The sequence below is a fragment of the Dendropsophus ebraccatus genome, chromosome 10 (assembly GCF_027789765.1).
Source record: "Dendropsophus ebraccatus isolate aDenEbr1 chromosome 10, aDenEbr1.pat, whole genome shotgun sequence".
NCBI lineage: Eukaryota > Metazoa > Chordata > Amphibia > Anura > Hylidae > Dendropsophus > Dendropsophus ebraccatus.
The window spans coordinates 44,334,144-44,346,328 of NC_091463.1; the positions used below are offsets into that span (position 1 = coordinate 44,334,144).

The window sequence follows — 12,185 nt, forward strand, 5'->3', positions numbered from 1 at the left end:
TCGGCCAGAAGGTGTAGTCAGGCCTTGTACGGAGACGGGTCCTGGAGCCTCTGGGCTCTTCAACTTTTGGATTTGAGCCTTCGCCTTCTACTTCTTCAGGGACCAGATCCGTCCGGATCTGTCAAGACTCAAGATGTCGACCTGAATCCTAAGTCTATGTTTAGGAGCAGAGGCCTCTCTGAGGCTGTGATTCCTACAGTCTAGGAAAATGAGGCCGTTCTCTTCTAGGATATATCAGGAGGTCTCAAGTCGGCCACTCTTAAGGTGCATGTTGCAACCTTATCCGCTATTTATAGTTATATGATATATCATCTGCTATTTATCATATATCATCTGCTATTACTCATTATATCATATATCATCTGTTATTTATAATTATATCATATATCTGCTATTAATCATATGATACATCATCTGCTATTTATCATTTATCATTTGCAATTAATCATTGTATCCATATATCTGCTATTTATCATTATATTTATCATGAATCATAGATGTGTTTAGAACTTATGAGGAACGCTTTTAAACAGGAATCCTAACTTTAATCGACATTTCCCTTGGGATTTTAACATTGTACTTGAAGACCTTAATAGTCTTCCTTCAAAACCTATTTGGAGTACAGTCTCAAGTTCCTGTTCTACAAGACAGCCATCCTGTGACCATAATTTTAGATAAGACGAATCGGAGACCCGCACACTGATTATCCGTGACTCTTACTGTCTTTTCCAGAAGGACAGAATAGTGTCACACCGATCCCGATTTGTTTCCGTGGTAGTGTCATCTTTCTTGGTCTTATGATCATTCTGTATCAACTCCAAAGATGAGTAAGGATGGAAGTTTTATTCCTGGACTGTAGGGAAACTGTAATATAGTTCCTGGAATCCTGTAACACCTGGATTGATCCTCATTCAATTCCAGATGAAGAATATACTGAAGAGATTTCCAGCAGTTTCTAGCTGGTGGAATCCGGAATGCTGTATGGAAGCATAGGTATAGGACTTACCTTTACCTTTATTGATCAAGGCCCTTTCATTCAGGGCTGCGTTTACTTCTTGGGCGGAGAAGGCTTACACATCTTTAGATCAGATTGCAGAGCTATCACCTGGTCTACTACTATTGCCATGCATCGTGGTTGGCAGTTTCAGCTCAGTGAAAACCTGGTTTGGTAAGAAAGGTCTTCAGGCTGTGGCCCCGCCCTAGGGGAAATTGTTGGTATTTCCCCTGTGGTGCCGTCGTGAAGGTGAGGAGAGAAAATAGTATTAGTCTTACCGGTAAGACGTTTTTTCCGAAACCTTCACGACGGCACCAACATCCCTCCCTATATTGTATTGTTGAATATAATACTCACGTGGTGCTCAGAAATTGTTATAATGCACTGGTGCTAGCAGGAAGGGGAGGGGCTTTTAACCTCTCGTGTTTGTGCTTTTCCTGTCCCTAGGGCATGAGTTAACTCCTGTGGTGCCGTCGTGAAGGTTTCGGAGAAAACGTCTTATCGGTAAGACTAATACTTTTTTCATGATAAAAATACCTTTTCGGCTAATAAACCCAATTACAAAGTTTCTTAAAATCACTTGTACTATTGATTTCTGCAAAAAAATTTAAATGACTGTGACACTTTAACATAAAGCAGCATGTGTACAGTCAGACAGCCAAAAATATGATTAGTGACACTTAAAGTAGCAGAGATGGGATTTTCAAATCCAAAGTATGATTATACTATTGTGGATTTTCACTAACAGATTTCATAACTTTATTTTGTTTATTGCTCAGGTACACAAAGTGTTCTACCTTCTTGTCCATCACTTTTGCAGGGTGCTGACTTTATATGTTGCCCTTATTGTGCCAAAGCTTGATATGACTGACAGGTTTACCCTCCTGTCACATGCTTGGATGCTCTGGGGCATTTGATCTTGTTTCTGCCTGACTCTCTATGGTAAGCAGAGCGACTTTCATTGAATCCGTATACTACCTGCTTTGCTTTCTGAGGAAAGCTGAGCGGAGATTAATGGGTTCCTTCATTTTAGCAATCAGTGGGGACCTCAGCATCCAGACCCCCTCCGACCAAAGCTTCTGACACGTCATAAGCTTTTAATTTTTTGGTGCAAGGAAGTACAAGGATAGTATAAATATCTAAGTAAATAACATGACTGCTCATGACATTAATTTGCTGCAGTAGGTCACACCCTGGCCTTTTGTAAAGGTGAGTTGAATTTTTTTTTTTTTTGTACATTTGCTGCTGATTTTATTGGGGAAAGATTGTACAACTAGTGTTTAAAGGGGATTTGTTTTTGCTTTAAGAGAGCCTGCCAGCAGGTAATGCTGTCTTTCAGATTCAGAGATATCCTTATGAATAACCTGGACAATACGTAGTCCTCTCCATTATGTGCATGAGCCCAGTAGTCCTCAGTATTCAAATGAAGCAGAAAACTCTGTCCACCAGCTGCTGATTGGCAGTTATCTATCCAAGCTGTGTATATGCAGTCAACTGTCAATCAGCAGGGGAAGGGGTGTAGCAAGAATCCTATTCTCCTGCATATTAGGAGAACGGCTGAACAGAATGATGTAAGTAATACACCAATCTGTTCAGCATTTCTTTCACTAGTTTATGCTGCCCTCTTATAAGGTGGAATAAAAACCTAGTGACAGATTCCCCTTAAAAATGTTGGAAACTTATCCAAAAATAAGACAACAAATATATTCTAAATAACTGCAGTTTGAAAAGAAAGTGCCCATCACTCCTGCAGCCTCTGTTACCGGTGCAGAGGTGTGGCTGTTGTGCTAAGTATAAATGCAATGGCAGATCCCAACACCAAAGAATGTCCATCCATGTAACAGAGTACATAATTTGTACCTAATGGCATATGGAAAGGGGATGTCTTCCTGCAGTTTTTGAGCCAAAATAAATAATGTATTCAAAAGGGATAGGAAATATAAGGGGAGGACTTAGGGCACTATTACACAAGCCGATGAAGGCCTGATCAAAATTGTAAACAATATATGTAAATCGTTAGCAATGTCCATGTAGCACTTGCCCAAACAGTCAGTACATTACCTGTCCATGCTTTCGGTCTTCTCCTGTGCTCTGCATGTGTCCCACTCCCATGTGTCCCTGGCTGCAGCTTCAGAGCGGTCTCTGAGCTGACAGGTTGCTCAGCCAATCACTGGCTTGGACCATCGCGATCGGGACGCATGCACAGCACAGGAGAAGACTGGGATCGTGGACAGGTAATGTATTAGCTGTTTGTTCAATTGTCAGTCATGCATTACTTTTATTCGTAGTGATGTGCGCCTGATGATTTTAGGTCAGGGCCTAGAGAAACGATCAGCCGATGATCGATGTCTCTATTACACGTATCGATAATCGTCCCAATTCGGCCAATAATAACTGTGTAATAGGGCCCTTATACTCACTGCTATATCCACTTCTGGCCTTGGCTCAAAAAATTCAGTGGCAGTTCTCTATAAAAACTGTATTGTGTGACTGCACCTTAGGGTGTCTACACACAGGACGTATAGCAGCAGAAATCTTGCTGCGAGATCCGCTACGATGTAAGGTCCTGGCAGGTCCCTGTGAATACATACAGACCGCTGCAAGTATGTAAATCACTCGCCCCTTAACCCCTTAATCGGCTCCTGCTGTATGCATTACCTGTCTTCAATTGAAGACAGGTAATGTATAAGGCGGGAGCCGATTAAGGGGTTAAGGGGGCAGGTGATTTACATACTCGCAGTGGTCTTTCAGATCACTGTGAGTATGTATTCACAGGGACCTGCCAGGACCTTACATTGCAAGATTTCTGCTGCGATACATCCTGTGTGAAGGCACCCTTAAAACCTCTTCCAAAAACTTCATCCCTGCACACCAAAGATCACACCAGTCTGTCCAATTTCTCAAACACCATGTCTAGTGTTAAGTGGATCTGTCAAAATGTTTGGGTCTGGCAACATTATCCAAACCTGAACGCTCAGCGTTTGATTCCCTGTGGCTGCAGAAATTGGATGCAACCCTAGGGCTGCCAGAAAAATGTGAATACAGGCTATGGCCAACTTCTGCAGCTGCAGGGAATCAAACACTGGTAATCTACTGGGGCATAGACCCCATAAACACCTATATTCCCTATTGGTTAAAATATAACTTTTATTAATAGAGTAAATAAAAAGAAATAAAGTGAATTTGACGAACAGCAAAAAACGCAAAATGTGAACAGTGAATTAAAAAGCTTTAGACAATCTGCCCTTGTACTAAATAGTAAGCGATATACACGAGGAATAGGAGTGCATCAATGTACGGTCAGTACTCACTTCGGAGTCACCACGAACAATTTACTAACCCAGAGGGGATAGAGCAAGACACCCCTGTGGGTATAGATGCCTCCTATTCTATAGTGTACATATTCGCAGGATGACACTGTGACTGCTAGCTAGCTGAGCGTAACGCACTAAATCGCTCAAGGGTCGAGATAGGTCAACCCAGTCACAGTGTCATCCTGCGAATATGTACACTATAGAATAGGAGGCATCTATACCCACAGGGGTGTCTTGCTCTATCCCCTCTGGGTTAGTAAATCGTTCGTGGTGACTCCGAAGTGAGTACTGACCGTACATTGATGCACTCCTATTCCTCGTGTATATCGCTTACTATTTAGTACAAGGGCAGATTGTCTAAAGCCTTTTAATTCACTGTTCACATTTTGCGTTTTTTGCTGTTCGTCAAATTCACTTTATTTCTTTTTATTTACTCTATTAATAAAAGTTATATTTTAACCAATAGGGAATATAGGTGTTTATGGGGTCTATGCCCCAGTAGATTACTATTTAATGATACCTCCTACTGGACTTTGGATCTAGTCATCCGCTGGGAATCAAACACTGAACATTTGTGTTCGGATAACATTGCCGAACTTGAACATTTTGACAGATCCACTTAATACTAATCATGTCATCGCTATATCTAAAACTGCAACTATCTAAAACTAAACTCTTTGCGGGGGGTTTGTATGACTGGCATCACAACATCATGCAGCTATTGGTCATTGCATGTGGGTGTGGCTTTGTCCCCATGGGATTATCAGGATATTCACCTGCCCCCTTCTGTCAGGAATTCAATGCAAGGGAGCAAAAGGCTTCAGCTGTCTTCTGCTCTCCGCACAACCATTTTAGCAGAGTTAAGAGGAAATGACAGTGCCTGGTTATTATGCTCTAGTCTACATTGTACTGTAGGTTCTAAGGATCTGTGCAGCTCGTTACTATTAGGGCAATATACCAGGGATGTCGGTATGATGCCCATCCTGTCCTGTTCTTTTGATCCTGTTGCCTTGGATACTCAGACTGGAGCCGTGTCCTGCTTTTGATTTATTTTTTAATTCCTGTCTGTGCTTCCTTATTAGCATGAGGCACTTTCTTTGTAATAGTGGAATTACTATAAAAGCTGCTTTTTTCCTGCAGTTTTAGGCTGGGTTCACACTCAGCATATTTCAGTCAGTATTGTGGTCCTTATATTGCAACCTCAACCAGGAGTGGATTGAAAACACAGAAAGGCTCTGTTCACACAATGGTGAAATTGATTGGTAGGCCGCCATATAACAGTAAATAACTGCCATTAGTTCAATACAACAGCCGTTGTTTTAAAATAACAGCAAATATTTGCCATTATGTGGCGGCCAACCACTCAATTTCAACATTGTGTGAACAGATCCTTTCTGTGTTTTCAATCCACTCCTGGTTTTGGTTGCAATATGAGGACCACAATACTGACTGAAATATACGTAGTGTGAACCCAGCCTTAAGTAATGAATATTTACTTGCTTTAGTTAATGCTGCTCATTAAATCAGGTTTCCCCAATTGAAAACCAGTGCATGTGTGTGTGCACGCGTGCAATATGCTGCTTACATTTTTGTTCTATAAAAGCCTAGTTAACCCCTAGACGACCCAGGACGTAGAGTTACGTCATGGAAATCTGTCACCAGACGACCCTGGACGTAACTGTACGTCCTGGGTGGTTCTCCCGCTATGAAGTGCGTTCCGGAGCGGAGCGCGCTTCATAGCAGGTGGGGGCCGGCTGCAATCAGCAGCCGGGACCTCACCGGTAATGACACGCTGCAGCGATCGCGCTGCCGCGTGTCATTAACCCCTTAAACTCCGCGATCGCGGCGTGACCGCGGCGTTTAAGTGTAAGTGACAGGGGGAGTCCCCTGTCACTTACCGATCGGGACCCCCGCAGTCACACTACCGCCCGCCGGAGGTCTCTCACCTGCCTCCGTGCGGTCCGATCGGCGATCTGCTACACTGAGCCTGCACAGGCAGGCTCAATGAGCAGATCGCCGATAACACTGATCAATGCTATGCCTATGGCATAGCAATGATCAGTGTAAAAATCAAACTAGTGTATGTAAAAGTCCCCCAAAGGGACTTCAAATGTGTAAAAAAAAAAAAGTTCAAAACACTATTACACTACCCCAAAACCCCTCCCCCAATAAAAGTTGAAATCACCCCCCTATCCCATTATATAAATAAAACATATAAAAATAAATAAATAGATAAACATATAATATACCGTAGCGTGCGTAATTGTCCGATCTATTAAAATATAACAAGCGTCATTGTGATCGGTGAACGGCGTACACGAAAAGAGGGAAAAAAGTTCGCGGATTACCGATTTTATGTTACATTATATATTTAAAAAAATCTATAAAAAGTGATCAAAACGTCCGATCTTCACAAATATGGTATTAATAAAAACTAGAGATCATGGCGGAAAAAATGACACCCCATACAGCCCTGTAGGTGTAAAAATAAAACTGTTATAAGTGTCACAATAGACCCATTTTATTAATATTTAATTGCCAAAAAAAAGGATTTCATTAAAAAAAATATACATAACATTAGAGAATCTGTGTAACCTGCATATGGTTGTGTTCGGACTGACCTATAGAGTAATAGTATCATGTCGCTTTTACCATATAGTGCATTACGTAGACACAGAAACCCCCCAAACGTTACAATATTGCATTCTTTTTTACGATTTCATCTATTTATATCTTCAAAAATAATATATTTGGAATTCCAGCATACATGTTATGGTAAAATGAATGACGCCATTACAAAGTACAACTATTCCTGTAACAAACAAGCACTTGCATGGCTTGTAGATAGAAAACTGAGAGTGCTAGAGCTCTTAGAAGGGGAGGAGGGAAAAACGAAAACACTAAGATCAAAATTTGCGCGGTCCACTGGGTCATTTTGGGCCTGGTCCTCAAAGGGTTAAAAACACACAAAAAAGTAAACAAAAGTAAAAGTAACAAAAAACTAATGCTATCTGATAGAACCCACTTTGGTCCATTGGATGCCATTGGTGTCTATCATATGATGATCATGGTCAAATTCTCAATGTCTTGCAGCAAATGCTGGAGGTTTCCAGAACATACAAAACTGAATATATAATCTAGTAAGCCATGTTTACTGTGTGGATCAGAAATATCCCATCATTTGCAGTGTGACTGTGCAACACTTTGGGCTTTCCATTTATAGCCTATTGCTGTTTTGGGTGCTTTTTTTTAATATGCATAAAGCATATTTTTATCACTGAACTGTAAAATGTAATGGCCATGATATTACTGAAGCATGGCGTTCTTCATTTATGAAGGGAGTTAGTCTGAGCATATTGTCTATAAATTTGCAGCTGTAAAAGCTAGTTCTGTAGCAACTACAATTATGTATATATTATCTTTGGTTATTCACTTGATTTTTCTGTTCTATTATCTTTTCTTTGGTATGCATTGGAAACAGAACATTTTTTCACACTTAGGGCCCTAACATGGCCCAATATGCTCGTTTGCAATGCCTTTACAAGGGATGAATAATGGGCCACACAAAAGATCGCTGTGGCCATTAAAGGGGTAGTGCGGCGCTAAGAAATTATTCACAGAATAACACACATTACAAAGTTATACAACTTTGTAATGTATGTTATGTCTGTGAATCGCCCCCTTCCCTGTGTCCCGCCACCCCCGCACCTGTACCCGGAAGTGTTGGTGCATTATACATTACCTGATCCGTGTCGCGCCCGTCCACCATCTTGTGCCACGATGTCATCTTCGGCTGGCCGGCCGAAGCTCTCCGATCGTCCCGAGTGTCGGCTGCCCTCTGCTGCGTCATCAGATGCTCAGCCACGATTGGCTGAGCATAACTGTGCTCAGCCAATCGCGGCTGAGCGGCTGATTGACACGGCAGAGGGCGGCCGGCACTCGGGACGATCGGTGAGCTTCGGCCGGCCGAAGATGACGTTGTGGCACAGAAGATCAGGGAAGGGGGTCGGCACGTGACAGGTATGTATAATGCACCACACTTCCGGGTACACGTGCAGGGGTGGGGGGACACAGGGAAGGGGGCGATTTACAGACATAACATACATTACAAAGTACATTTCTTAGCGCCGCACTACCCCTTTAAATGTACTGTTATTGGCTGCACATTATTTGGTTCGACAGAGATCAAAAAATAATCTTCCGTTCGCTGCACATCTCTCCATGTAATAAGAGATGCTCGGCCTATGGCTCATCAAAGCAAAGGGCTGCACATTTATCGATAATGATGTTTGTGCAGCCCTGGCCGCACAATTATTGAGCCATCTGATGGGCTCTGCTGCTGAGCACTGATCTAGCACTTTACACTTGCCAATTTTTGGGCTAATGAGCATTCCTAGGAATGCTCATAAATGATAATTAGTCCATGTTTATGGGCCTTTACTCCATGTATAGTTTTTATTTTTATGCTGAGCTTACATCAGAGTTACAGAGAGTTACAGTCTGACAGATTTTTGAAGCCAGAGGGTTGTCTTCAAAAAACTGTCAGATAAATCTCTCTGTTCAGAAGCAGCAAACAAAGATGGTTTGTTTGTTGCACACCAATGAAGCCTAATGAACCCAGTTGACTTTAAAGCGACTTTGGCCCCCCAAACTGCTTGTACAGACAGAAAGCTGCTTTTAATCCAAGATCTGTCCTGGGGTCTGTTTGACAGGTAATGCAGTGATTGTACTAAAATAACAACTTTTAAACTTGCAGCCCTGTGTCAAATTGGTGTTGCCTAGAGTGTCTGTACCCTAGGCCTGCAACGCCTTTCTGTTCCTCCTCCCCGCCCTCTTCATAATTAGGAATGCCCCTAGAAGGATTTCTCCTATTCATCACTTGTCTAATGCTGCGTTTACACGTAACGATTATTGGCCCGATCGTACGATTAGCGATGTCGGATTTACGATTTTTTTTTTATAACGATCAGCGTTTAGATGGTACGATATATCGTACGAATATTCGCACTGCGATCTCACACATTGGTTAAATCGGCGAACGACTGTTCACACGGAACGATGTGCGAATTTTTTGCGTACGATGAACGACGATTTGCTGAACTGATGAAAGATCACGATGTACGATTTATCGTGCGTCGTTCGATCGTTCGCTGCGTTTACACGTACGATTATCGTGCGAATTCGACCGTTATCGCGCAAATTCGCACGATAATCGTTACGTGTAAATGCAGCATTAGCGGTATACATTTGGATTAACTATCCAGCACATGTGCAATGTTCAGGCAGGTGACAATTAGGAGATATCCTGGCCAGGGGCATTCCTAAAGATGTAGACGGAAGGGAGATGGAGAGGCGGTGCAAGCATAGGGCACAGGCGTTAGGCTACTCCAATTTGACACAGGGCTGCAAGTTAAAAAGTTGTTTCTTAGGACAATAACTGCATCACCTGCCGAACGGACCCTAGGACAGAGCTTGGATAAAAAGCAGCTGTCCAACGGTAGAGCTGGTTGGGGGGGGGGGGGGAGATTGTGGGTACAGAGTCACTTTTATTCATCGAGTTTCCATTATAGTGTCTGTTCTTGCAGTAGAAGAAAAGGAGCCAGCACATCCAAGATAAATATGAGTGCTTTAATGACAAACCAGTGCACGAAGTTTCGGCTGTATTAGCCTTTTTCAAGCTTGGAAAAGGCGAATACAGCCGAAACATCGCCCACTGGTGTGTCATTAAAAACCACTCATCTTTATCTTGGATGTGCTGGCTCCTCTTCTGTTGGATTTGCTGCCACCCCTGGGCCGGAGTAGTGAGACAGGCACCCACCCCATCCTATTGGTTTGTGCTGTTGTATACATTTTTGCTTTGTTCTTGCAGTAGGATTCAATTGGAGCCTCTAACTCAGATGTAAATTTTTCCTTAATGACTCTAAAATCGCTTTAAAATTAAATGCTGTTTCTTATTGATATGCAGCCTGGTGGTTTGCATAATTTCATTGCATACATAAAGGTCAGAATGTGCCGTTAGGCTCTTAGCGCCAAAACCAGTGATTTATTTTACTGACATCCCAATGAGTGTAACGTCACTGGGTCCTGTCTGGTGACCATTTGTTAATTGGAGGCGCTGTCCGGCTTCCGCTTCTGTGCTCTGTGCTGATCCTTGGCCTGCCCGCTCTTGTGTCTTCCTGCATCTTCTTTCTCCTCCTGATCCCTGCTGCAATGACACCTCAGGCCAATAGGGTGTACATGTGGCCACATGCTCTAGATTTATAGAGGCAGCTTGTCTCCACCTGCTGGTGCCTTCTGCCAATCCAGAGCCACCTGCACCTATTTAAAGGGGTTATCCAGTGCTACAAAAACATGGGCACTTTCTTTCAGAGACAACACGACTCTTGTCGCGGTTTGCAATTAAGCTCCATTCACTTCAGTGGAACTGAGCAGCAAAACCCCGCCCAAGCTGGAGACAAGAGTGGGGCTGTCTCTGGAAGAAAGTGGCCATGTTTTTGTAGCGCTGGATAACCCCTTTAAACTAGCTTTACCTGCTCTTGTCTACCTGAACCTTGTTGCAATTGTGCATTCTAAGCCATTGTGTATTTCTGTGATGCTGCTGATTCTCTGTATATCCTGACCTGACCTGTGCCTTTTCTTCCTGCCTGACCCCCTGCCTGTATCATGTACCTCTCCGGTCGCCAACCTGGATTGCCTGACCTGACACTTTGCCTATCTGACTTTTCCTATCTTGCCTATCATCCCTGGTTCTGCTCGGACTCTCCCGCTGATGACCCGGCCTGCTGACTCTGAGTACTTAGCAAGTTCTTTGGTGCCTTCTTGTGAACCAGCTGCTGCTCACGCCGGGACTACACTTGTGGAGTGCCCTGGTGTCCACTGGCCACAGAAGTCCACCAATAGCACAGCAGTTCCACACTTGCTGTGTGTTACGAGTATGTTGTGTATGTATAGTGCTTTGTTTCTAAAGATACAGAAGGCAAAACTATCAGAAGAAATGCTATTCCCTGGGATCTTGCCAGAGATGCCCCAGTAGACGTTCTAGAAGGAGATGACAGTTCTACAGTATACATGGCAAAGTAATGTATAGCTGCTTGGCATGGAGAGCAAGGAAAACTAGAACACATGTTAGCAAGAGTGTAACGGTATAAAAACTAGAGATACATTTACTGGTCCCAGGAGACGACATAGACAACAGATGGCCCATGTGCAAAAAAATCAGCTTGCCATTCTCCTTCCTTAAAGAGAATAGCTTGCCTAGAATTTCTTTTACTGATTAAAGTCAAATACTAAAACATGTTCTTTTACATTGTTATGGGGGCTGCCATCTTGCCTGAGCTGTTATTAACAACATTTAGCAACATACTTTATGGCAAGCCTGATGGACATAGACAACAATAGACAGGACATGTTACCTTGAGATGAATATGAAACATTACTCATTACTTTGAACCTTGAAAAGCTATTCACAGGGAGCTGCTATTGTCTCCTCTATCAGCTGCTGTCACATGGTGAGAATGAAAACTTCAAGATCTTCAAGAGAATTATTTTTTAGAGAGAAAATGGAAAATTAGAAAATAAAAAATCACCAAAAATTCTTTAAAATATTTAACATTAAATTTGATTTGAACAAGACGCCACTTTCTCGTGACACATGCCCGTTAAAGGCACACACAGACATGTGTCCTGGATTTCTAGAGGATCCTAAAAAAAAGCACAGACATCAGGGCCCTCCAGATTCTAAAATGGCCCCTGATGTTGGTGCTGTACTGCAGTTAGAGTGAGCCCCAATGTCAGGCTGGGGTGTGTGGGGCCCACCAATGGAACGTATGCTGGAGCCCATGAAGAACTAGTGAGAAGCGACATACTGACCTGCTCCC

The 12,185-nt window shown here is 42.8% G+C and overlaps 1 protein-coding gene across 1 annotated transcript in view; it reads left to right on the plus strand.

The window, feature by feature from the left end:
• Nucleotides 1-2,505: 2,505 nt before the first annotated feature.
• The window catches only part of SLC7A3 (solute carrier family 7 member 3), a 49,034-nt gene continuing 39,354 nt past the window's right edge, over nucleotides 2,506-12,185 (plus strand). Inside the window, exon 1 of the mRNA XM_069986669.1 lies at nucleotides 2,506-2,565. Coding sequence (XP_069842770.1) covers nucleotides 2,561-2,565 — 5 coding nt within the window. The 5' untranslated portion in view covers nucleotides 2,506-2,560. The remainder of the gene's footprint in view (nucleotides 2,566-12,185) is intronic.